The sequence below is a fragment of the Colias philodice genome, chromosome 31 (assembly GCF_061535455.1).
Source record: "Colias philodice isolate Cphi_HAF_F1 chromosome 31, ilColPhil1 Martin Lab GWU primary, whole genome shotgun sequence".
In the NCBI taxonomy this organism is placed as follows: domain Eukaryota; kingdom Metazoa; phylum Arthropoda; class Insecta; order Lepidoptera; family Pieridae; genus Colias; species Colias philodice.
The window spans coordinates 4,739,392-4,767,143 of record NC_143116.1 but is presented as its reverse complement, the minus strand read 5'-3'; the positions used below and the strand labels follow the sequence as shown (position 1 = coordinate 4,767,143).

Genomic DNA, 27,752 nt, shown 5'->3' with positions numbered 1-27,752 from the left:
AATTTACAATATTTACTTAGAAAAACAACAGTAAAATACCGGAAAAATTTGACACTTCTACAGTAGTGTGCGTGACTTTTGCCAAGCGAAACACGACATAAAGCACGACATCTAGCGCATAGACTATATACTTATTACAGATCTAGCGCGTCAATGTCTAAACGAAAGGCGATGTTTAGACATTGACGCGCTAGATGTCGTGCATTCGCGTTCGTTATCTTATGCATAATGAGCATAATTCTAATAAATCAAAGTTCTGTGTAAAAATTGAGTAATTTCATTTCCAATCGTTCAAAGAAAATAACAATAAAATAAAATAAAACTAATGACCTTAGAAACTATGTTTTTTTTTATTTATTACTCATTATTGTTCGTCCGTCGTAGGTCTGTAAACTGTATTGTACACTGAAGGTAAATGGTACTGTAGGTACTTTAGTTCGGCGTCGTCGCTCGTCGGCTTGATATAAAATTACATTCTTGATTTCATTGACACGCGCTATGATTTGCGCGCGGAATTTCTTGTGTTGTGAATTTATTTTTGTATGCTATGCATTTTAATTGATTCAAATTGCAATGTTTCTCTAGTATGCATTTGAGACTATATTGTAAATTGTAATAATTGATCGTGGGTATAGTAATTAATTATTCTAATAACGCAATTAGTAATATATGTATTTTCGGTGGGATTCAAAACAAAAAATTGGCCCGTGATTTTTATGAAATTTCACCACATTGCAAATCACATCAATCATAGTTCATACACATGTATGACGAAAGTGATTAGTATTGTGGCTAACATTGACTCATCAGTTCATCACTGAAACCAGTGATAAATCAGTACCTATATCATATTGTGTTTGAATATTTTTAAACAATGATATAAGTATACAATTATTATAAATCGGTAAACTATCAAAGTAATCACAAACTTGCAAACATTGGTAAAATGTCCAGTAGTTTATGAGCCTATTCATTACAATCAAACAAACAAACAAAGTTTTCCTCTTTATAATATTAGTGTAGACAAACACTATGAATACGATCACGAATGCAAATTCGGGGATTTTCTAATTATTGCTAAATAATAATTGAATTCGTTTTGAAATACTCTATAATTTTTAGTGTATAAATAGACATTTATAATGTGGTGCTCATTTTTTTTGTACTGCTAACGCTATTGTAGGTACCTATTTTCGTTGTTTTATTTCAAGTGAACACGGCCATACAATTTTGTCACGAGCCGCCTATGATTGTAGGTACTTTTGTTATAGCACCTCCAGACTCACGCGAGAAGTCTCGGCGAGAAGTCTCGCCAAGACTTTTCGCCGAGAACAAGAAAGTATTCACATTCTCAAATGTTCTCATTAGTCATCTCGCTCCCAACCGATATGGACGACGCTACGGAGACGGCAGCAGGATTGACTTTATGTGCCATTGCATACTTTCATTATGTTTTAGCCAAAAATAAAACAAAAAAAAGGATTAGGATAATTATATATTATAGATAAGGATAATTCGTTGGTCCACATGGTTGACGCGTAAGATATTTAAAGACAAAATTAACAATACGTGTACGTCACTCTCTGACGGCGCCTTGGATACAACTGAGACAAAACGAGAATGTAGTACTGTTCTCGGTTCACGCCCGAGAAACCCTTTGAAGCGGGCAAAAAAACCGACAACGAACGGAGAACAGGCGAGAACGAGAACGAGAAGGCGAGAAACTGTTCACATTCACGCTTCTCGGGTGTTCTCGGGTGTTCTCGGCGTGAGTCTGGAAGGGCCTTTAGGCTCCTTCGTCGTCCGCGTCGCGGTCGGCTCGAAAGTTCTTGATTTCATTGTCACGCGCTATGATTTGCGCGCGGATTTTCTTGTGTTGTGAATTTATTTTTGTATTATTATTATTTTTTATTTATTTTTTTATTTTATTGATTCAAATAAAATATTTCACTAGTATGCATTTGAGACTATATTGTATTATGTATAATTTATCGTAGGTATAGTTATTCTTATAACGCAGTTATATTTTCGGTGGGACAATTTGACCCGTGATTTTTCTGAAATATCACCACGTTGCAAATCACATCAATCATACACACGTATGACGAAAGTATAGTGGCTATAATTGACTCATCAGTTCATCACTGAAACCAGTGATAAATCAGTACATATATCATATTTTATTGTGTTTGAATATTTTTTAAACAACGATATATACAATATTATTATAAATCGGTAAACTACCAAAGTACTTCCGAATTTTCAGACAGACAAACAAGTAGTTTGAACACGCAGTTTTCTTATACTAGTAGCAAAAATCAAAACCATAATATTATGTTTCCCTACTATATTTTACTAAAAGTCGAGTGCGTCGAAATCGTAAATAATAATATGTTTTTCACCTTCCTGGTTATTTTCCCATAGTAAATAGTGTTTTAGGTTTGTTGTTGTAGGTAGGAATAATAATAATTATTCTTACATGTTGGTTATGAAATGTATATTGAAATAATTTACTTTTACAAATCATTAGTGATATAAGTTTTGAGTGAAAATGCTTGGATCAGCATAATATTATATGGTACTTCAAATACATGTTTTGATAAAAAAAACAATAGTGTAATAAAATAAAACTGCGTTTTATTGTAATCAATGTTGACAATTTTAAATTCCAAAATTATTGATCAATAAAATAGTTTACACCAACAAATATAACTTTTATTTTTATAACAATCGTTCATAATATAAACCGTAGCAGGTGGCGTTTTGAAGTTCTGTCTACTCATACAGAAAAATGGAAAACTTGTTTTTTTTGTAAACAATTTATTACTCATGTTGTTTGGCAACTCGAAGCGTGGTCGTCCGTCGTAGGTACTTTTGTTCGGCGTCGCGTCGTCGTCCGCGTCGGCTTGATATAAAACATTCTTGATTTCATTGACACGCGCTATGATTTGCGCGCGGAATTTCTTGTGTTGTGAATTTATTTTTGTATGCTATGCATTTTAATTGAATCAAATTGCAATATTTCTCTAGTATGCATTTGAGACTATATTGTAATAATTGATCGTGGGATCGTATACCTATATAGTAATTAATTATTCTAATAACGCAATTATATTTTCGGTGGGATTCAAAACAAAAAATTGGCCCGTGATTTTTATGAAATTTCACCACATTGCAAATTATATATTATACAATTACAATTACAATTATTATAAATCGGTAAACTATCAAAGTAATTACAAACTTGCAAAATATGCTTTTCCGAATTTTCAGACAGACACACAATTTTATTAGTTTGTTTTAGCAAAGTAGGTACCTATACCTATACGCTTACGTCGCGCGTCGCGTCGTCGAAAACGGTGCGCCCAGAAACAAACATACCTAATTCAGTTACAATCCTTTTTTTGTTCCGTAATTTATTGTATTTATTCTAATACGATTTTTTTTATTCGTCGGCCAGTTCTACTAGGTATAAAAAGATAAAATTGAAATATAATTATTGTAGCGACAGCCATATTATGTTACTATGTTTTCGTAAATATGTTTTTCACCTTCCTGGTTATTTTCACATAATCTTATCTTATATATAAAAATGAATCGCAAAATGTGTTGGTAAGCGCATAACTCGAGAACGGCTGAACCGATTTCGATCATTCTTTTTTTATTATATTCCTTGAAGTACGAGGATGGTTTTTATGTAGAGAAAACGTAAATATTATGTACCACGGGCGAAGCCGGGGCGGACCGCTAGTATATATATATAAATGAATCGCAAAATGTGTTGGTAAGCGCATAACTCGAGAACGGCTGAACCGATTTCGATAATTCTTTTTTTATTATATTCCTTGAAGTACGAGGATGGTTCTTATGTAGAGAAAACGTAAACATGTACCACGGGCGAAGCCGGGGCGGACCGCTAGTCTTATATATAAAAATGAATCGCAAAATGTGTTGGTAAGCGCATAACTCGAGAACGGCTGAACCGATTTCGATAATTCTTTTTTTATTATATCCCTTGAAGTACGAGGATGGTTCTTATAGCTAGAGAGCTAGTTAGTTTAGTTTTAGTGCAGTGGCAGTGTAAATGTTGTTGTTGAGGTTATGTAAATTTAACACTTTAGTTAACTACCAAGATATAAAGAAATGAGGATAGGACACAATAACTATTGGTTGAGGTATTTATAAACTCATAATATACTTTTAAAAAAATCACGTTTTAATAAATTTCTAGAATTAAATTAGAACAGCTGATTCAAAATAGCCTAAAAAATCTTAATAATAATAATTACGCTTCACAGCAAGAAGAAATGTACCATATGTACCCGCACAAAGTCGATATTGTGTTGCCTACCGTTCGACTCAATGGCTAGGGTTGTAACTACCTTTAATAATTATTACCAAACTAATAAACCGAGTGATGCGAAATAACCATAATTCTTTTAGAGTTTGATAAAATGATCAGGCAGGTATTTTCTTTAATCCTCTGAATTCTCGGTTACTAAATTGTATCGTTGAAATTATTCTTAATCGCGTAAATTTAATAAATAATCATATGGAAAACACTTTTCATTTGTTTTTTTACTTTCACGCCCAACTACTATACAATAATGGAGAATGTTCACTAATTTTGATTATTAGCACTCCATATTCTCTGTCAAAAATAAATAATACTAGTGAAAAAATTACTTCGATACGTCAATTAGTTTCCGATTTAGAAGTAAAAGAAGTTGTAAACGCCCGGTGATGGTGTGACGTCACACTACAACACGCTCAATCTGGCTCACTCAGTCCGCTAGCGATCGCGCGCCCGTGCCGTCGAAATTATAATTAAATACTTTTAAAAATGTCCAATCCAAATACCAGAAAATCATGTGTTGTTCCTAAATGTAAAAATACAACTACCAATTCGCCGGATAAGTTGTTTTTTATAGTAGCAAAGGACGTAAGCTACATACATATTATAATATTTTGAGAACATTGCAGCTGTTTTGCGTTATCCTTTGTTTTCTATACAAGTTTTAATATACAGTTTATATTTACTTGTATATATTGTTTTGTTTTTATTTACTTGTATACTAGACTGTGCTTCTGCTCTGCTCGTATGGGCTAAGTATAGATAGATGGCTAGTAAGATTTTTTCTTGTTTTAAGTTGAGAATGATATGGAGAACTATACTAAAATATAAGTTGGTCGGGGGAAGAATTAAACAAAAACAGGGTATATATATTTATATACCTATATTACTTACTATTATCGCAGATAAAACCAAAAATAAAAGTAATTACACAAAATGCTCTGACAAATATCTTGCAAATGTTTTAATATAATTGTTTATGAAAAAAAAATCATAATAAGTAGGTATTACCATGTCAAGTAGAAAACGTAAAAGTGTGAAAATTAGAGCTAACTTGGTGATTTTTTTTTATCGAGTAAATTTTAATATTTTATGTTTTTGATTAAACAGAATCGTTGAACATATCATCTAGTTTGATATATATTTTATTTTTTAGATTTGGTCTTGAATATTACACGTATCATCCAATAGAAGATTGGTAATTTTGCTTTATACACACCGCGCGGGGACGCGGCCGCGCGGTGCGTTGTGACGTGACGTCACAAGCGGTCACGTGACTATTAGCGGGACTCGATATTTTTCGAAACTTTGAATGCGTATAAAATCAAAACTACTTGGTATTTTTGACTACGACAAAAACTAGTGTATTTGTATACATACAGGCTTTACTGAGACACAATTTCAAGGGATTTGGCATACCTAGTAACATTCTTCATTACGTTGTTTCGGTATTTTGACGAGAAAACGCAGGAAACATCCGTTGTATCATTTTAGATAGATTGTATATTTTGTATCTGTAGAATTGAAATCAAAGCTATGTATATGTTGTCTCCATTCTTTTCTTATCGGATTGTTGATCCCAATGCGAATGCGTCACTTAAATTTTATAAAAGACAATTAAGAACATCAAAAATAAAGTGATACGTAAATATTTCACAGTGCAATATATTATGTAATTAATAATAATTATATATTTATGAAAAAATAATTACATCAGATTTAATAATAGCAATTGTTTTGAATGTACATAATATGAATAAATGATTACATCATAATAGTAATAATCACAATTGTTTTATTTCCCATTTGTTGCAACCCTAGCATATTTTCATGTAGCAGCAGAAGTACCTACACTGGCGGCGCGGCGGCATCGTGCGACATCAAAGGCATTGCCTTACTAGGTAAGTTTATAATGACTCATTTCTTTTATTATATAATTTACGTTTTACTTTTACAGAATCCGATTCAATGGATTATGAAGACGAGTCACACAACGCCATACGATAGTGATGATGAATGAACATTTCAATAAATGCATGCGTGTTTTTTTATGTTGTTTTGTAATTGTTAATTGTTTCTTAAATAAAGAAATAAACTAAATATTTAAATGATGATTTGTTATTTGCAACACAACTTTATATTTGAGATTCTTTACAAATGTATATTTAGTTTTGTATCATCAAATTTATAAATTTTATTCCATAGTTTTCAAAATTAAATGTAAATGACCATAAAAACATTAATAAAGTAAATCATTGATGTAAGGTCAGGGAACGTAATACATATATACATCTGACCATGTAGAAGCTAAGTCTTGTTGACTGCTGAAGTCTGTAAAGTTTTGTTGTCTGCTGAAGTCTGTACGCAATGAAAATGTCTGCCGTTTCGAAAATAAGTTTTTAAGACCCTAATAAATAAAATATATGAATGGCAGATCTGGTCAAATACTTTCAAAATTGTATTTTTTTCAGCACTTTCATAAGTGTCTGCCAGAATGTTATCCGCGTGATAATGGTCTGCCATTGTTATTTTCCGATAGTAATAATAATCTATTTTCAAATATCAAAATGGCAGACGTGGTCAAATGGTTTCAAAGTTCGCCAAAAATTTCCACCTGTCTTACCTAAGCGCGCGCCCCGTCCACCACTCTGGGCTTAGTGACTCCTCATCTCATGTATAGTAGGTATAGGGGAATCAACACACAAAAATCCAGGTCTGGTCAAATACATACAGGTAGCTTTGCGCTAGCTCTCTAGCTATTACTTCTTATGGAGAGAAAACGTAAACATGTACCACGGGCGAAGCCGGGGCGGACCGCTAGTAAATAATAAAATAATAAATAGTGTATTAGATTTGTTATTGTATCTTGTATACCTACGAATAATTATTCTTACGTCTTGTTGGGAAATGTTCAAATACCTACCTATTGAAATAATTTACTGTTACAAATCATTAGTGTTATTAGTTTTGAGTGAATAGGCATGGATCAGAAATTCAGAATATAATATGCTACTAACTACTCAAATACATACATGTTTACACAACAAACACCACTGACCTCTATAACTATAAGTTATAGAGGTCAGTGACCGTCAGTGACAAACACTATGGATACCTACGCTCGCGAATGCAAATTCGGTGATTTACTAATTATTGATACCTAGTCATTGAATTCGTTTTGAAATAGCCTGTACTTTGTAATTTTTAGTGTTATAGACATTTATAAAATGTGGTGCTCATTTTTTTGTAATAAATCATCCCGAACGCTATTGTATTTTCGTTGTTTTATTTCAAGTGAACACCTATACAATTTTGTCACGAGCCGCCTCTGGCCTCTGGGTGAAATAAACAAGTCAAATGATTTTTGTTCTAATTGTATTTTGGTAGTAGTTTGTTTAGAATTTACATTACCATTGTTTAATTTTTATTTTGTATTTGCAGTAAAATAAAAAGATGAAAAACTTCATTAGGTATATTGTACGACACCTCACTCTGAATCGCGCTAGCGAAATTTTTTCATTACAGAGCACATATACAACTTTCGGACAATCTTCATTGAGGCCGGCCGGCAAATCGAGTATGTCGAGAAACTTCACTTATTCGATGGAGGTATTCTACCTTCCTTCCTCCACAGTTGTGGGACCCCGACGTACAAAAACACGCAGCTTTCTGATACTAGTAGCTAAAATCAAAACCACAGATATGTCTGTGATCAAAACCATAATAATATTTTTACCTATTATTTTACTAAAAGTCGAGTGCATCGAAATCGTAAATATGTTTTTCACCTTCCTGGTTTTTTTTCCATAGTAAATAGTGTTTTTGATTTGTTGTTGTATGAATAATTATTCTTACTTGTTGGTTATGAAATGTATTTTGAAATAATTTACTTTTACAAATCATTAGTGATATTAGTTTTGAGTGAAAATGCTTGGATCAGCATAATATCATATTTGCTACTTCAAATACATGTTTTGATAAAAAAAAAACAATAGTGTAATGTAGGTAATAAAATAAAACTGCGTTTTATTGTAGGTAATCAATTTTGACATTATTTATTTCCCAAAATTACAATAAAATAGTTTACGCCAACAAATATAACTTTTATTTTTATAACAATCCTACTTCCTACTAATGCGAAAGTTCATACATGTTTCAAAAGAAAAACTTTTACTTTTACTATTATTTCAATTTATCCGGTTTAATTAAGACTTAATATTGATACATATGATCATTATAAATACAAATAGGAATTAACAATATAACGAATACGTGGCACAACTAAAATTTTACCGATACCACCCGTGGTCATTCTCCTTTGTGGGTCATTTGTAACAGGATGGCGGTTCTACAGCGAAAAAAGAAAAATGATGGTCAGAACGCTGATACCGGATACCTTAAGATACTGTAATATAAAATATTACTAGATTAGATAAAATATTATAGGTAGTATCTTCACCGTGTGTGACGCGCTTTACATTCACGCCATCTAGAGTTAAATCTTTATCATTTTTGTATACGTCTGTGTGTGTAAACGACCCTGTATGCAATGACAGATGTTAAAACGCATAATTTTACCGAATTGGGTGGATTTTAAGGCAATGATATAACATATTTCAATAAAATATAATATTCAGTAACCGCCATGACTATTCCTAGGTTTGATGACTATTCCAATTACGCAAAAACTCAAATAAACTAGAAATGTAGAATTCAGCGCCATCTAGAGGGATATTGGCTGGGAACAGATCGTTGCAATCACCTTACCGCCCGCGGCTTCGCCCGCTTTTCTAAAACCTAATAAATTATATACTAGAACTAAAACTAAAACCTTCCTCTTGAATCACTCGTTCTATTAAAAAAAAACCGCATCAAAATCCGTTGCGTAGTATTAAAGACTAGCTGCTCCACGCGGTTTCACCCCCGTGGCTCCACTCCTGTTGGTCGTAGCGTGATGATATATAGCCTATAACCTTCCTCGATAAATGGGCTATCTAACACCGAAAGAATTTTTCAAATCGGACCAGTAGTTCCCGAGATTAGCGCGTTCAAACAAACAAACAAACTCTTCAGCTTTATAATGTAAGTATAGATTTAAGCATACATAGGGACATAGGGACAGAGAAAGCGACTTTATTTTATACTATGTAGTGATGATGCACAGTAAACGTCCGTCTAATATCTTTTAAGTTTTAACCTAGGTTAGGAACAGGACACACATCGGGATGTCGGCTATAGAGAACGGGTCTGGTTTTTGTGTTCATTCCTAGTACTTCTTAGTACTTTTAAATAGGTCTTTAACCTAGAACTTATTGCTAACGGATGTTTTACTTCTAAGAGCCGTTTTTTCAGTAATTTAAAGGTATTTGTATATTATTTGTTGTTAGACAAAGCGGGGGACGCCGCGGGCGGAAAGCTAAATGTCCATAATCCATACTAATATTATAAATGCGAAAGTAACTCTGTCTGTCTGTCTGTTACTCAATCACGCCTAAACTACTGAACCAATTTGCATGTAATTTGGTATAGAGATATTTTGATACCCGAGAAAGGACATAGGATAGGTTTTATCCCGGAAATCCTACGGGAACGGGTTTTTCTTTGAAAACGCGGGCGAAGCCGCGGGCGGAAAGCAAGTACGATATATGACGAATACGTTTTAAAAGGATTGAAATTTCAGTCATATAATTAAATAAAGGCTTGGAATTTAACATCAATTATTGTTTTGGTCATAAAATATGCCTACTACTTCAAAAACTGATTGATTATAAAATTGATTTCTATAGGAGCCTATACTTTAATCCGAGAAAAACAATGGAAGAAATTCGATAATATATTTTCATCTCAAAATCTACTTAAACTGCAAAGTATTCCTCATTTCCTTGACGTTGATAGGCTATAATTATGTATTAATTACTAAGTAGATTTCCGCCCGCGGCTTCGCCCGCGTTTTCAAAGGAAAACCCGCATATTTTATCGCCAATCATTCATTCTTACACCTAACCCCCCCAGCTCCCAGATAAGCTAAGTCGACAAAATTGCCAAACGGATTAGTATGGTGCATATTTGCAACGTAAGCGCATGTTCCTGTTATGACGTGTCAAAGTTCGGCTTCTACTATAGTAGTACATGCGAGTATTGGTGTAATAAAACTGAAGGTAAGTAAAACTTTCTTTTTTGGATTTTTTAAATTATTATCAATGGACATTGAATGACTTAAATTTTAAAATTTAACTATGTACAGTTGCATTACTATTTCGTGTATAATGATGTATTTAATAATTAATATTTCTTTGCTTTAGCGAAAAAATGGACCCCGTATTGGAGGCGCGCGTGATGGCTGAACGAAGAATTAGAGGACGAGGAAGTGATCCAAAGTGACTCGGACGATGGGGAAGTATATGTACAACCAATGGAACAGGAAGATAGGAATCAGATGCAGGAAGCTGTAAGTGAAAATCATGCATCATCATCTGAAGATGACACGCCTCTTTCTGAACTTGTCCAAAACAATACACGTGATGACATTTATGTATCTCGAAATGGAACACGCTGGAGTAAAACATGTCCTTCAGCAACCCGGGCACGATCTCAAAACATTCGATTCATAAATGCCTTGATAATCCACCAACTAAACAAAGGCCAAGAAAGAATTGTGAGAAATTCGATAATATATTTTCATCTCAAAATCTACTTAAACTGCAAAGTATTCCTCATTTCCTTGACGTTGATAAGCTATAATTATGTATTAATTACTAAGTAGATTTCCGCCCGCGGCTTCGCCCGCGTTTTCAAAGGAAAACCCGCATAGTTCCCGTTCCCGTGGGATTTCCGGGATAAAACCTATCCTATGTGTAAATCCAAGTTACCCTCTATATGTGTGCTAAATTTCATTGTAATCGGTTCAGTAGTTTTAACGTGAAAGAGTAACAAACATCCATACATCCATACATCCATACATCCTTACAAACTTTCGCCTTTATAATAGTATTAAGATATTAAGATTAAGATTTTAAAGTTTTTATCTTGAAACAATGGCAGAGATGAGAGCTGAGTGATCAACTACTTATTAATTCAAATACACATTCATATCTGAAAAAAAAATAGAAAATAAAGCAAATCAATTATTTCTCGATTTTCATGAGTTTTCTCATGAGTCTAAAACTAATCTACCTAAGTAACTACCTACGTAATTAAATTTGATATTTCCGACACATAAAAAGAAATAAAATAAAACTTGATTTAATACCGATTATTTAAAAAATCCATACGGACGTCCTTGTAAGAATACCCTAAAGAACACAGTACCCTGTCCTGTACCTATCTACCTACATTTAAAAATTTAAATTAACGACATTAACGAACGTTGTGAATTAATAATTTAATCGTTAATTCTATTTCATAAATTCACTACATAGGTAATATGTACTCCAAAATACCTTTTAATAATAATTACGTATAATATGATGGTTTTTTCTATAAGTACCATAATTATTTAAAATTCAACTTTTCTCTTAAGTGAGCGGCAGCAAATAAATAAATGAATTATATTACTTAATAAATTCACACTTAAACCATACATATGTTACTAAGTTATAAACTTGTTAAATTATGACCTATAAATCAGAAGAAATAAATCAATAATAAACTTCTTTTCATTTATTAGATAATTGTCGTGGGTAGAATGCCTTCAACATAAAACATTATTGAAACAATGGATGTACAGCTTGGATATAATAAATAAAACTTACCACTATTTTTTATTGCATTGGTAATTCGCGAAATTAAAATAACAAACAACAAAACCAACGTTCATATCACACAACCAACTTTAATGAACTAAAATAAATACGTCAGTCGTTTACCCGTCAATCGCAACGAACCACAGAGCAAGTAATATAGTAACGAAAAAACCGGCCAAGTGCGAGTCGGGCTCGCGCACAAAGGGTTCCGTAGCAGCAAATATAATAAATTACAGTTAAATCAACCTATCTCAAAAACTATAAGAGATACTTTGATCAAACCAAAAATCGTTGAAAGAGTTAATTAGCATGCATCACCTCTATTTTTTTTAGAATTTTATACCCCGTAGTTATAAAAATAGAGGGGGGGGGACATACTTTTTACGACTTTGAGAGCTGATATCTCAAAAACCGTTCACTTTAAGAAAAATGTTTTTTAGAAAACTTTATATCATTTTAAAAGACCTTTCCATTGATACCCCACACGGGTATGTACATCGAAAAAAAAAATTTCATCCCTCAGTTACATGTATGGGGGGCCCCACCCCCAATTCTTTTTTTTACTATTTAGTGTCATATTTTTGTAGCGGTTCATACAACACATATTCCCATCAAATTTCATCACTGTAGTACTTATAGTTTCCGAGTAAATCGGCTGTGACAGACGGACAGACGGACAGACGGACAGACGGACATGACGAAACTATAAGGGTTCCGTTTTTGCCATTTTGGCTACGGAACCCTAAAAAGCAACGAACCAACGAATCAAATTAATCAACAACTGACTTCAGTGTTGCTAACTATTTGAAAACTTTCCCCTAAAACGCACTACTCTGACCTCACGTCGTAGTGGTCGTGATGAAAATATATTACCAACGTAAATGAAATTTTCGTGAGATTTTTTATCTGCTAAAAAACAGACAGACCGATAAAAAGTGTAATAAAGTTAAGTAAATATGTACCTTGACAGTATATACAACTCATGTAAAATTATTTTATTGTGTATTTTTTTTTTGTTAATAGCAGGCAAACGAGCAGACGAGTCACCTGTGGTTAAGTAAACATCGTCGCCCACTTGCACACACAATACCAGAGGTATTGCGAGTGTAGAAAATAGAAATGATTATGTGTGTATTGGAAACATACAGTCAAATTTTATAATTGCTAAAGTTATGGGAGAAATCCTAAAGTAGACAACACTTACTGACGTTTATCGTTTTTAAAAATGCGAAGAAATGTACCTTATCTGTGGTTATAAGGAATCTGCTAGACCTTTGACCACACAGGGTTTATTAGTTTTGCTCTCTAGCTGATAAAGCGATTGCAAACAATGAAAGTTCGATAAGCATGTAATTACTTGAAGGCCCTGAGTAAATAAACAAATATACTTGAAGCACAGCTTGAAGTGTGTTCTGGTAAAGACTATGAGATAGAAGTGTTTGTTATTCTTTCAATGTGAATGAAATTCAGATTGAATGAAGTTCAGATAAGCATATTATGGCCCACAAACATCAAAATTGTTTTATATCTGTGATATAGCCATAATATATTTGGGAACTACGCGAGTAAAGCTGACTTTGGTAGCTGGAAGTTATTACTAAAATTGGCAAAAATGGTGTTACCTGTAGATTTTTGGAATTAAAATTTATCTGAATATATTAGTTATTCCTCATTTATTGTTCTAGTTTAATTCAATTTAGCCCTACTTTAATTTTTAAGTTGTAAAATGATCTCTTACAGATAATTAATATAAGAGTACTTTTATATGAAATACGAAATGAGAATTAGATTATAATCTAACGGTTTTCACAATCTATATAGATATAAGCGTGAACTTGCTATGTTAATAGCATATAATATTAACCAGTCTGGTACGTGTTCGGTATCAGACCATCAATCTACTATAATTTTATGTAGTAGTAATTTTATACATCAACCTAGATTAAGTGTAGACAGACAATCTAGCCCTAAGCTAGATTTAAACTAGTTTATAAGACAACAGCTAAGCAGTCTTTTTCCATTGTGCATCAAAATATTCAAGGCTTGGCTAGCAAATTGTTAGAAATAGAATTGTTTCTGAATGATAACAATATTAAAATATTTTGTGTAACAGAACATTGGCTTAAACAATGTCAGTCGTTAGTAAATATTGAAAATTACAAATTAAAAAGTATATACTTTAGGACACAGGCTATTCACGGAGGTTCTGTTATTTTTGTACATGATAGTGTAAAATGTAAAGAACGAACTGACATTGTTAGTCTTTCTGTAGAACGGACCATTGAACTGTCCTGTGTGGAGCTGGAGCGTTATATTATTGTTTGCGTTTATAGACCCCCTTCCAGTGACTATAATATGTTTGAGACAGTCATGGAAGAAATATTAAAGCGTCTAAGCAGGAGTAAAAAAAAGTTATAGTATGTGGTGATTTTAATATTGATTTACTTTTACAAACACAAACGGCTACACGAATTGTTAATTTGTTTCAGTCATTTAATCTATATAAACTTTTTAACGAACCCACACGAATTACACCTACTTCTGCAACTTGTATTGATAATATATACTGTGACTGCATCTGTTTAGAGAAAAATATTCTCAATACATTGACTTCGGATCACTGTGGCCAGAAAGTAGTTTTTGAATGGGATTGCATACCTACATTTAAAAGGATTAATGTTAGGCCTATAACTAAAAAAGGCATTAATAAATTTAGGAATAATATTAATAAAAACCTGCCCGTACTAAATGATCAATCCTATCCTAATAGTCCTTGTGAAATGTTTAAAAATCTTTTTAATTTAGTACATAAAGAATTTGAAAAAATATTTAAAGTTAAATCTTTAAATATTACCAAGGATTTACCATTTAGTAAATGGGCGACAGCTAGTATACATAGGTGCAGGAACATTCTTTATGAATTATATGGTATGAAGCAATATAATAAAGACCCATCTTTTCTTAGTTATGTTAGAAATTACTCAAAAATTTTTAAAAAAGTTTGTTTCACTGCAAAGCGTTTGTATATCAAAGAAAAAATACGCGACTCTGATAATAAAGTTAAAACAGTTTGGTCAATTATTAATGGTGAAATGGGTAAAAGCAAATCAATTAATACCATAAAACTTGTAAATAATGACAGGGTTATTGACAAAAGTGCTGATGTTGCGCTTGCTTTTGAAGAATTCTTCAGTAGTGTCCCTGCTACTATTACTAATAGTTTAAATTCGTCTTCAGCACTTGCAGAGACCTTTTTGAGGGACCATGTTGCGGAGTGCAGTACATTATTTGAATTACGACACGTAACTGCTAATGATATTGTTACTGCCTTTAAGACGCTTAATCTTAAAAATACTTGTGATCTTTGGGGAATGTCCGTAAATTTAGTTAATAATATAATAGAAAATATTGCGAAAAATTTAGCTTCCATATTTAATAAGTGTTGTGACTATGGTACATTTCCTAATTTACTAAAGCTTAGTAAAGTTATACCTTTATTTAAGAAGGGCGATCAAGAAGACTGTAACAATTATAGACCTATCTCTATTTTACCAACATTAAGTAAGGTATTCGAGAAGTTAATATTAAACCAATTGAGTAGTCATTTTGCAAATAATAATTTACTGCACACCAAACAGTTTGGTTTCACAAAGGGGCGCTCAACCACAGATGCTGGAGTTGCACTTCTAACACATATATATAAGGCATGGGAAAACTCAAAAAATGCTCTAGGGATATTTTGTGACCTCTCCAAGGCATTTGACTGCGTTGAACATTGTACTTTGTTACGTAAACTTAATCACTATGGAATTAAAGGAAAAGCCCAGAACCTCATAGCGTCATACCTGCATGATAGGATACAGACTGTAGTTGTTAATGGAGAACGTTCTAGCGGTGCGTCAATTAACATTGGTGTTCCACAGGGGTCAATTTTAGGTCCCTTCTTGTTCTTGGTATATATCAATGATCTTCCCTATTATTTGCAGGATAGGTGTGAAATAGTTCTGTTTGCAGATGATACCTCATTAATTTTTAATGTGGATAGGCATGACCCAAATGTTGATGAAGTGAACAGTGCTCTTTTACACATATCTGAATGGTTTACTGCCAATAATTTATTATTAAATGCCAAAAAAACCACTTGTGTTGAATTTTTACTTCCTAATGTAAAAAAGTTGAACAGAGATATTACCTTGAACGGGGAGGTATTGCATCCTACTGAGTCTACTGTATTTCTAGGGTTAACATTGGACGAGAAACTACAGTGGGGAGCCCATGTCAACACCGCTGCAGGTAAGCTCAGTTCTGCTGCATATGCAGTCCGAAAAATAAGGCATCTCACCGATGAAGATACGGCCAGATTGGTTTATTTCAGCTACTTTCATAGCATTATGTCCTATGGAATTCTACTGTGGGGCAGGGCTGCAGATATAGAAACTATATTTATCTTACAGAAAAGAGCCATTCGCTCTATATATAATTTACGTGCTCGGGACTCACTAAGAGATCATTTTAAGAATACTGGTATCCTTACTGTACCATCACAGTATATATTTAATAATATTTTGCATGTACACAAAAGCTCTGACTTACACACAAGAGTAGGAGATAGACACGATTATGGCACAAGGAACAAGAATAGAATTGAAATGCCATTTTTCCGATTAGCTAAAGTTAAAAATTCATTTATGGGTCAAGGTATACGCTTATACAATAGAATTCCTCATAATATTAAAGAGTTTAGTAGTACTAAATTTAAAACTTACATAAAAAATGTACTAGTTCAGAGAGCGTACTACAGTATTCAGGAATATATGGACGATAAAGACCCATGGAGGGTTGTCGCGTAAAAACCACAGGACAGTTCTTTGGCATATTATGTAGTTAGGTAGATATAAGTTACATATTATGTAAATTTATTGACATTATTTAAAAGAGCAACTATGGAGTTTCTTGCCGATTCTTCTCCATAGATACTGCTTTCCGAATCGGTGGTAAATGTTAAAATACTATGTAATGACGATTCGAAAGTGCTACTAAATAGTAGTCTAATTGAATAAATGAATGTTTGAGTTTGAGTTTATACAATATTATGATACGATATACGATATTAGTGATATTAATATACTTTCTCATGATATTTCTTTCTGTTTTTAAAGTGTTGCTAATTGAAATTTATACGTATGTTAACCCAGCATGAATTTGACAGATGACTTAACAGTCATCACTCATCACACTCATCCTCAGAACAAAGAATCCTATAATAACTGAATAACATAATGTCAGTTGTCACAAAATGTAAACAAGAGCGAATTTAAAATAACCAAATAGCTATTTTCTAATTTAAAATTGGTGCACAAGGGAGTGAATGTTCGACCAAATGCGTATAATGTATGAATTATCAGCATCATCAATACCTATTTTGCAACGGTGTATTGAAATAGCCGGTCAGAATAGCGTCGAAAATCAATGGAACGTTCGCTTTTCAAGAAGTATTTTACTTGTAGGTTACGAGCATTTAATACAAGAAAGACCTCTCCAAGAAAACATAACTCCACCTGCTGAAGAACTACAGAGAGTAAATAATATCACAGATAACATAATTACACCAAAAAGTATTGATAATGAAAAATACAAAGAAATTGTTGAATCCAATCCTGTATTACATATTGATTACATTATAAAAGAAAGTATGAAAGATGAAACGATTCTTATCACATTAGCGAATAATTTACCCGATACAAGTATCGAAAAATTATGCCAGTATGTATTTGAAAATAGTTTAGATGTAAAATTTGTTGAAAAGTTTTTACTAAAATTCCTTTTAAATTATTTCAAAAGGCAAAACTCATGGCTGGCCACGGATGTATTAGTAAAAGTACATAAAAATTATCCAGAGGAATTTATAATATTATTCCAAAGAATAATACTTGATTTAGAAATAAATAGCAGTATTTTACAAGAATTTGTTTCAACGTTAGACCAAAAGGAACAGACAGATATTCTAAAAAGCTTAATAAATATGGACTTTACAATAGATGTATTTATTAAGAACATATTTACAATATGTACAATGTATAAAACAAGTTTTAAAGATGAGAAGATACAATATTTTATTTTTAAAAATCTAGAAGAAGCTTCAGAAAAATGTGTTGCCGATAAACAATATGGAAGATTATTATTAACATATTTGCAGAATAAAATTGATAATACAAAATTAACGAATTTACAAAAAATAGTTGAAGCACATAGATCACCCTTCAGAAGACCTTGCCTAAATTTATTGAATGAAATTACTGAAAAATATAATAAATAAAAATCTTTGTGCATTTTTCCTTTGTCATATTGAAAAAAAAAATCTTTGTGAATCATTTCTATAATTACTCAAATAGCTCCTTTCCAAAATTTGCATGTATTAATTTAGACTTTTAACTGTTTAATAAAATATATGTTAGACTTTATTTTATATTTTTTATGTATGTACTTTAAAGCTTTCTACAAGAACCTATGGAGAATTATTAAAATAAAAAAATACGTGTGGCACTTGGTGTCACTCGGGGACTGCCGCGGTACAGCTATTGCATGCTATGCCTTCAAGCCACACCTCCGTCCGTCGGAGTGGGGAGCGTGAGGTTTTTTTGTTACGGAATTGGATTCGGTCCCCGCACTCAAGGCCCGCAATAGAAGCTATGCAATAGCTTAAAAAAATGTATGTTTCCTGTTAATAATATTAAGCATCAAATATAAGGTATAAAGCACAATCTAATCCTTTTAAGTGCTAAAGAATAACGATCACGACAATAATATTATCAATAACTAGCGCTTCTCGGTTTCACATGCGTGGCTAGCATATAATGCTATGCTATGCGTAATGATAGGTATATAGCCTAAAGCCTTCCTCGATAAATCGGCTATTTATCAACGAAATTTTTTAAATCAGACCAGTAGTTCCTGAGATTAGCGCGTTCAAACAAACAAACTCTTCAGCTTTATAATATTAGTAAGTATAGATTGAGACAAGCTATACTTCCAAACCCGGAATATGTAGGTGTGTATAATCGAGTTCAAAATAGGTGGAGGATCTACATAAAGAAAAACAAGTTAGAAAGGAAAACTGTATGAGAGCCAGAACGCACCATTGCAATAATTGTAGTAGGTATTTATTTATTATTTCTACGGAACGCACCCGGCACCGTACACAGCAAAAGTGTCATTTGCCAAATGCCAATATCAGATCTGATCTGTCAAATGTCCCATGACATATCATTTGTTATGTTTTTATAACCTAAATGCACGTGCACATACAGAATTTAATGATTTGTTAATTAAAAATGGTAAAAATGAAACAATTAGAAGTAGAAGAGGTATGTCCGAAGCGAAAATTTTACCCCATGGTTGTGAACTTTCAAAATGCTGACATCACTGACGAGTATCAAGGAAGCAATTGTGAGATGTTTGTTAATCAAGAAAATAATAAATATACTGTTGTAACTGAACTAGATAATATGGTGTACACTGGAGATGAAGAAGAAGACGTTGGACGAGTATTACTACTCGCAAGAAACAAAAACACTGGAAAAGTTCGAATCATTGAGTCATGTCATCTAAACTTAAATCCAGTCATCAGAAACAATTTGGACACCTCACAGCTACTAGAAACGAGTAATTTAGAACTAAGTCGTAAATTCGGTTCCAAGAAGCAGAAAAAACAGATGGAACAGCGCGAAAAATTAAAAATAAACGTAGAAACGATAACAACGCAAGTCCAGAAAGCTACAGAAAAAATAAGTGAAGACCAACTGGATTTATCATCATACGATAATGGGACCCTGCCTGATGATTTCTACTTACCGCCAATCGACCGAAAAGCGACTCGACTTGAAGACGTTTACGATATCAACAAAATTTTAACAGAAGACGAGATTGAAACAATATCATCCGAAATTGCTGAAAAAGATTACAAATCGGAAATGTCGCCGATGATTTTGAGTATGGTAGAAAAGAGTAAGTCGAAAATAAATCAAGTACTCGGTCTGTACACGTCTTGTTTAATAAAATTTTATGTGACAACTGCGAAAGAAATGAAGTTGAAAAGTTATGCAGCCTGTAAGTGTTCACATACACTGCACAAAATTATAATGAACAACTTTTCGTCTATGACAAAAGGACAGACGGTGAGATTACCGAACTTTAAAGACAAAGCGTTTTGTCACGCAATCGTGTTTATATTCTTATTAAATAACTATAAATGTTCCTTGACGAAAATTTGTGAAGAATTTAAATTTACTCAAGCAACGATTCTAAAGAAACTGAGGATTATTGGCGCTACTGTTGTTACGTCTGGCGGTACGAAAATAGTGCAATTGAAGTATCCATTGAACTTTAAACCGATGTTCAGGCGGAAATCTTCTAAGTTTTAAATGTAAATAAATTTAGTATCTACATATATACTCTTTTATTATGTATTATCCTGACCGATTCTCATGAAATTTGATCTGAGAGTCATCCAACATGTTGCCTGGCAGAGATTGCTGTGTAGCAATTAGGCCGCCTATTGTACAAAATTTTTGTACCTCATTAATTTGTACCACATTTTCCTATATTGTTTTGTACAATGAAGTGTTATAAATAAAAATTAAAAATAAAACTTTTTCTTTAATTGTAGAATGAAATGCCTAACATGTAAAATCTAAATATCTAAAAAGTATACTGCAAATTGCAATCTACAACTGCAATCACATTAAAATATTTATTAACCGACTTCAAAAAAAGGAGGAGGTTATCAATTCGGCCGGTATGTTTTTTTTTTTTTTTTATGTATGTACACCGATTACTCCAAGGTTTCTGAACCGATTTACGTGATTCTTTTTTTGTTAGATGCGGGATGGTGTCGAATTGGTCCCATAAAAATTTTATTCGGATAGGCCCAGTAGTTTTTATTTTATGAGCATTTTTGTCTGTATTTGTAAATGTTGCAAGTGCAAGTTTGAAGTCGGTTGTTTTTAAGCAGTTATCACTTGTTATTCATTCTTAATTCCATAACTCATGTTAATCTGATGCATAAGCTACATTATTGCCAAGTATCATAAAAATCGGTTCAGTGGTTTTTATGTGAAACGTTTATAATATTATAGTAGGAATTAGTGTTAAAAATAAAACTACCCAAGTAAATATATAATTTTATTACAATTTCAACATATACGTAATTGTATAAAATTTAATTATCATATAAGTATAACATAAATTTATAGATTATAGTTATTTTCACAAAATTTTGACAGTGCGCGCACGAGCAACTTTGTCTCCGCAACTATTTTGTCTCCGCAACTATTTTGTCTCTCCACCCATGGGCTAGTATGAAAGTGCGCGCACGTAGCGACGCAACTCCCCATACAATTGATGGGAGAGACAAAATAGTTGCGGAGACAAAGTTGCTCGTGCGCGCTCGCTCTAAGAGATTTTCATACAACCAAGAATCAAGATTGCCTATTGTTATAATATGGAGTAATAATTAATCTATACTAATATTATGAAGCTGAAGAGTGTGTTTGTTTGTTTGAACGCGCTAATCTCAGTAACTACTGGTCCGATTTGAAAAATTCTTATAATATATTATATTTTACTAGATTTCCGCCCGCGTTTGCAAAGGAAAACCCGCATAGTCCCCGTTCCCGTGGGATTTCCGGGATAAAACCTATCCTATGTGTTAATCCAAGTTACCCTCTATATGTGTGCTAAATTTCATTGTGATCGGTTCAGTAGTTTTTACGTGAAAGAGTAACAAACATCCATACAAACTTTCGCCTTTTTAATAGTATTAAGATATACTAGCTGAGCTTCTCAGTTTTACCCGCAGTGCTTCACTCCTGTTGGTCTTTGTATGATGATATAATATAGCCTTTCTCGATAAATGGGCTATCTTACACTGAAACAATTTTTCAAATCGGACCAGTATTTCCCGAGATCAGCATGTTCAAACAAACTCTTCAGCTTTATAATATTATATAGGTATTGATTTGTTCAAATTAGCACCTTATTTTGTGGCAGTAATGTTCAAAGTTTATTGTTTAAGCTAATTAGATAACTAAAAGACGCATAGGCAGAGTTTTGCTTTGGACAATTTTTGAACGTGATTGTGAATCTAGTTGTTTATTGTTATATATATATTTATTCTCTTCTGTATAACAGAAGAGACCGGCTCCTTGGCAGTGGTTGACGCGCCAGCGTAGAACGGAGGGGTCCTGGGTTCGATTCCCGGTGGAGACGAAGAAAAAAAAACAAATGTCTCGGTCTAGCAGAACACAGAAGGCTGATCACCTACTTGTCCCTAAAGAAAATCGATCAGTGAAACAGATGTATGCATAATGCATCTGTCCCTTACCCTACTTGGGGACACGGGACTTCACTTTTTATACAGAAGAGAGAGATAGTTAGTGTGCTTAGATTTTCTGTCTCTTTCTAACGATCAGAAGTTTTATTTTATAATTAGTTAAAGTTATATTATGTCTTTCCTACTCTATCTAAAATACATATATAGGCTTAATATTAAACACTTAACTAAAGAGTATTATGTTTAAGAGATCTACTAAAAGAATTCATAAAAATTCTTAATATTTTTTAAATAACAATAATTAGAGGCACTTAGATTTTTAGTGTTACAACAATGTCCATAATAAGAAATTAATAATAACATGGCTATAATATTTAAAAAAAACATCCGGCTACTTTATATAGACCGGGAGATACTGACACAAAATTTCGAGTCATTTGTAGCAGGATGGCGGTTCTACAGGGTTCTTAGTACGCAATGACAAAAAGAAAAACGATGGTGTGAACGCTGGTACCGGCGTCTTAGTCGCGTGGGCGTTAGTCGAACTCGTCGGAAAAATAGCGAAAGTCAAACAATTTGTAACACAAAAATTTTAGAATTTACCGATAGCCCATAAAAAAGAAGTAGGCGGTAGTGTCATGCCATACTTTTCCGGTGTGACTTACAGCCCGCCATACCGACGCGAATGTGTGGATTCAAATAAAACAATTATTCAACCATTTGTACCAGGCTAACTTTTGCACAGGTAACCATCGTCGTGCAGCCATTTACGAAAATCGCCATGCCATACTTTTCGGACGATTCCAAATGGTCGCCATACCGCCGAAAATTTGCAAAAAAATTTTATTTCGCCAAACTTTTTGTACCAGTATTGCATTTGGATTTTTGGAGAGTATTTGATAAAATGTGACCATTATTATATTTGCCATACTTCTAGTAGGGGGAATAAGTGCTGTCATACTTGAAAAATTAATTAAGTATTAATTTATATAAATGAAGATTTCCAACACCTAGATCCTTGAAATTTTGTATTTATATTCGTTGATCCTCAAACTTACAGGAAAAATAAGTGCCATACTGTTACAAATCGTTTGACTTTCGCTATTTTCCGACGAGTTCGACTAACGCCCACGCGACTAAGCCGCCGGTACCAGCGTTCACACCATCATTTTTCTTTTTGTCATTGCGTACTAAGAACCCTGTAGAACCGCCATCCTGTTACAAATGACTCGAAATTTTGTGTCAGTATCTCCCGGTCTAATACTTAAATATGGCCAGTTTTAAAGGCTTCCTGGTTCAAAATGAGATTGAATCAACTAAAAGAATCCACAACCCACTATTTTTCGTTATAAAATACAAAAAATATATTCCTTTTACTAAAAAAAAGTATGTTTTGATTCTGAAGTGTTTTCCAAAAATTTATAAATAACTTAATTTCTTATACATACACAATAATAGTAAAAATCGAGTATTATTTTCGTTACTAACTAGCCCGATACACATCACTTTAATTTAAGGAGACATCGGTTCAGCCTTAATTTCGCACTCTGTCATTATTTCATATCCCGCTGCCATATCATATACTGTACTAAAATCCACAGGTTCTGTTTTCACCTCAAACCTGGAATCAATCTCACTCAAACTAGTCGAGTCCTCACTCATTTCGGTCGTACACAACTCACTCAACATCAACGTACTTGTATTTAGTTTTTCGTGCGCCATTTTGTATCGTTGTATCGAATATTCGAGACAGTTGTAGGATACGGAACAGTATTCACACGTGAACACGATTGTATCACGTAAATGTTTAAATTTTAGATAATGTTCGTAGTATGTTTCATTGCTGAAATTACGTAAACAATCTTCACATTCTACGACAAACAGACGTCGTTCGGAACCGTATCTTGCTAAATCGTCCACGTTAAATTCCGGGTGGAATTTCCGTATGTGACTCCTTAAAGTTTTGCGCGCACTGAAATCCTTTGCGCATATAATACAACGCGGCACGAGTTTCTGCATTTTGAGCATCTTGCACAAGCTGTTCGCATTGTGCTGGTCAAAACTTTGCTGTCCATTGAACACTAATTTGCAAGTATCACACTTAAAGATCTGTTCTTGTGACGAATGTTTATTCGATACGTGGATATTTAGAGATTTCTTCGAACTGAACGAAATGGAGCACATATGGCAGGGATATGTATCCATATTGACTGAATGCATCAATTTCAAATGCACTTTACATGACTGGGCTGATTCAAAACGCTTCTGACAGACATGACACTGCGGAAACACATTCGATTGCGAGTGTTTCGAACGTAAATGCTTTCGCAAACTACGTTTCTCTTTAAACAAGCTCTCACATTCTATACATTTGTACCGCGATTTGCCCATATGCGTGAACACTATATGCCTTCGTATTCCACGTTTATTCCGGAAAACTTTATCACACAAATCACATTGGAAGATTTTGTCGTTAGCATGTATTGTTCTCATATGAGCGGCCAAATAATACTTATTATTGTAGACTTTACTGCACAATTCACAATGCACTGTGGTTTCGTTAGTGTGATTTAACTTGATGTGATGTTTTAAGGATCTATCGTTCATGTACACTCGGCTGCACAGGTCACATTTAAACGTACCATTTAAGTTAGAATCGTCTACACTCGATGTGACTTTGGGAATTTGAGTTTGCGGATGGAAAATACGCTGGTGAAATTCTAAGCTCGATTGATCCGTGAATAGCTTGTCACAATTGTCACAACTCTTCACACCTTTTGGCGGTAGACATATTTTCTGATGTTCTCTTATTGCTTGCTTGCTGTAGAACTTCTTAAAACAGACGTTACAAGTCGACAAGCTGTAATCCACATCATGCCACGCCTTCATGTGGTCTTTCAACCCATAGACGGACGTGAAAACGTCCATACATAATTCGCAATTGTAGAAAACGAATTTGTTTCTACCCTCATTTTCTTTCGCACTCATATTCATCAACGATTTCTTGCAGTACGAGTAAAAATCTTGAAACGAATGCTCCGATTTCACATGCTGCCGTAACTGCGTTTCTTCATCGAATTTTTTCTGACAATATTCGCAACGATGCCCTATTTTGATTGCCATACATTCGTTGACCACAGTTTTGTTCACTGCTTCTGGTTTATGATGCAACGCGAGGTGGTTTTCTACATTTTCTCTTCCGTAGAATATTTTATCGCAAAACTTGCAACTAAATTGTTCCAAACTGTCACTCATATGCCTAGCCAGGGTATGGCGCCTCAAACTATGATGCCACATAAACACTTTTGGACACAAATCGCACTTAAACTCAGCCCTTTCACCGTGCAACATTTCCACATGCCGCCTGAGATTCCGATTACTCGAAAACGATTTATCACACAAGAAGCACTGATTATAATCCGATTCCACGGGATTGTGCACTGAATTTATATGAGATATTAAAGACTGTTTTCCTTTAAACACTTTTTGGCAATAATCACATATAAGATACTGCACATTAGGGTTGTGCAACTGATTCTTGTGGCGTTTTAAATTCCGATCTGTTGTGAACGTTTTATCGCAGACGTTGCATGTTGAAAAAGTCTTTAACATTCTAAAGTGTTTTGACGTCATGTGCGATACTATATTTTGTTTTCTTTTAAAGACTCGTCCACACAGATCGCATTCGGGTAAGCCTTGTCCGTGGTTGTTGTGTCCTTGGCTTAAATGTAACTTCAAAGCTGCCACTCTGCCGAAGGTTTTCCCGCATATTTCGCAGTACCTCGTGATGTTTATATGAAAATTCTCAATGTGCGTCACCAGGTTACACTTTCTGATGAAGGAGCGATCGCAATAATCGCACACGTAGTCTTGGGACTGCATCTCTGAAATGAGAAAAATGTATTACTGGCTTTTGCGCACGGATTCATGGTGTAGAATTGTAAGTAGATCCTAAAGACACAAAATTCATTAAAATCAATCCAGCTATTTCGAGGAATTCAGTGACAAACACACACACAGAAAAAATTATACAAAAATGTTACAGTGAAAGAATATCAACCCTTATAAATATAAATGTATGAATGCTTTATAAATATATGTAAATGTATAAAGAATATAAAATATTTGATCATGAGGCGGATTGGCGTAAAAGGATGCGGGTTCGAGTGACGAGTCATGATCGAATTTTTTATATTCTTTATAAATTTATAACTACTTGGTTGTCAAAAATAACTTTTGTTTCTGTTGAGATATGAATTTCTCAAAATATTTAATTTAATTACGTTTTTGGCTCGTAGATACTTCTAGTTTCTCATCTTTGTCTCGCTGACATTCAAATATATTATGTGGAACTGTACCCTTTTTTAGTTTGATTCTTCCGCCAAAAATCGTATGTTTTGCATAGTTATCCATATCAGATTCAATCTGAAATAAGAAAAAATGTCATTAGAAAAATTATCTATGCACATATTGTTGACTGTTTCTCAAAATGAGTAGGTAAAATAAAATTATTTAACTTCTGTATTTATTACCCTGACTGTGTCTTTCCATTCTATACAAGGCCAGCATGCAATGGTGTAAAACTAATTAGTACAGATTGTAAATAACTTTTTTGCAAAGTTCTTCCAATCTATACAGCAGCAGTACGCAAATACTCGCGTATACTTTGTAATGAAGTAAGTAAGAATAGCGCTCCAAAACATACAGCACCAGTACGCATGCAGACTTATTGTGTATACTTTGCAGTTATAACAAAAAAAAATTTTTCGCAAGATATGTAAAGACAGCTGTTCCCTATAAAATAGGCATTAAAATTTAATGGCATAATTTTCCAACTAAACCCTTTTATTAATTTATCCTTTCAACTGAATAGTAACTGTTGTGAAATGTTATTTATTGATCATTCAATCCTTGTTGTACATTCCTACAAAAAAAAAAAAAACAAAAATACACATTCCTTTCTACTTACGTTATTACACGAGATTCTATGGATTACTACGTTACATTATGTATTTATTGATCAGTTAAATAAGCTAGTTTAAATTTATTTACAATAATTCATGTGCATCTTATAATATCACCGAAAAATATAATTTATTTAAAAATATATATATGACAGAATGGAGAAACAACTTTCAACTTTGATTTGAAGGTGCTTTGAACTTGAAGTTTGACAGCTCACAGCATGCACCAAAGAGTATAATGCATGCACACAGATAGTAAATTTAAACATTGAAAAAAGTCCGACAGATAATAGGTATACATATATGTTATATTATATTTTGTGTTAGACAAAGTGTTACTAGGTATTTCAGGGAAATAAACG

General features: G+C 33.3%; 5 protein-coding genes across 8 annotated transcripts in view; 2 read left to right on the top strand and 3 right to left on the bottom strand.

Annotated features, from left to right (window-relative positions):
• Positions 1 to 12,237, bottom strand: part of LOC149475264 (lysosomal alpha-mannosidase-like) — a 35,825-nt gene extending 23,588 nt beyond the window's left edge. For all 3 annotated transcript variants that reach the window (XM_089713551.1, XM_089713552.1, XM_089713550.1), the window contains exon 1: positions 12,106 to 12,237. The gene's annotated coding sequence lies outside the window, so the exon portion shown is untranslated. The remainder of the gene's footprint in view (positions 1 to 12,105) is intronic.
• Positions 1 to 18,416, top strand: part of LOC149475263 (uncharacterized) — a 34,928-nt gene extending 16,512 nt beyond the window's left edge. The window contains exon 2 of the mRNA XM_089713670.1: positions 17,406 to 18,416. Within this exon, the coding sequence (XP_089569796.1) occupies positions 17,465 to 18,412 (948 nt within the window). The 5' untranslated portion in view covers positions 17,406 to 17,464 and the 3' untranslated portion in view covers positions 18,413 to 18,416. The remainder of the gene's footprint in view (positions 1 to 17,405) is intronic.
• LOC149475255 (uncharacterized) overlaps positions 1 to 27,752 on the bottom strand; it is a 114,106-nt gene that overhangs the window by 11,815 nt on the left and 74,539 nt on the right. The gene's annotated exons all lie outside the window — the stretch shown is intronic.
• On the top strand, positions 19,363 to 20,719 carry Polr1E (RNA polymerase I subunit E). The gene has a single exon (XM_089713660.1). It carries the CDS (start codon positions 19,428 to 19,430, stop codon positions 20,514 to 20,516), a length of 1,089 nt encoding a protein of 362 aa, XP_089569786.1. The 5' UTR covers positions 19,363 to 19,427; the 3' UTR covers positions 20,517 to 20,719.
• On the bottom strand, positions 23,693 to 27,565 carry LOC149475261 (uncharacterized). 2 transcript variants are annotated; one of them, XM_089713566.1, is made up of 3 exons: positions 27,396 to 27,565; positions 26,710 to 26,851; positions 23,693 to 26,310 (listed from the first exon to the last, which is right to left on the bottom strand). In XM_089713566.1, exons 2-3 carry the CDS (start codon positions 26,837 to 26,839, stop codon positions 23,939 to 23,941), a joined length of 2,502 nt encoding a protein of 833 aa, XP_089569692.1. In that variant the 5' UTR covers positions 26,840 to 26,851; positions 27,396 to 27,565; the 3' UTR covers positions 23,693 to 23,938. The 2 variants fall into 2 exon arrangements, with proteins under 2 accessions (XP_089569692.1, XP_089569693.1); XM_089713567.1 differs by having other exon boundaries at positions 26,785 to 26,851.

What these genes read in the sequence shown, in the direction of transcription:
- Polr1E (XM_089713660.1), top strand. Translation starts at nt 19,428, where the DNA reads ATGGTAAAAATGAAACAATTAGAAGTAGAAGAGGTATGTCCGAAGCGA.
- LOC149475261 (XM_089713566.1), bottom strand. Translation starts at nt 26,839, where the DNA reads ATGGATAACTATGCAAAACATACGATTTTTGGCGGAAGAATCAAACTA. An exon ending in AGTATCTACGAGCCAAAAAC is followed by an intron (nt 26,311 to 26,709) that starts GTAATTAAATTA and finishes TTCTCATTTCAG; the next exon opens with AGATGCAGTCCCAAGACTAC.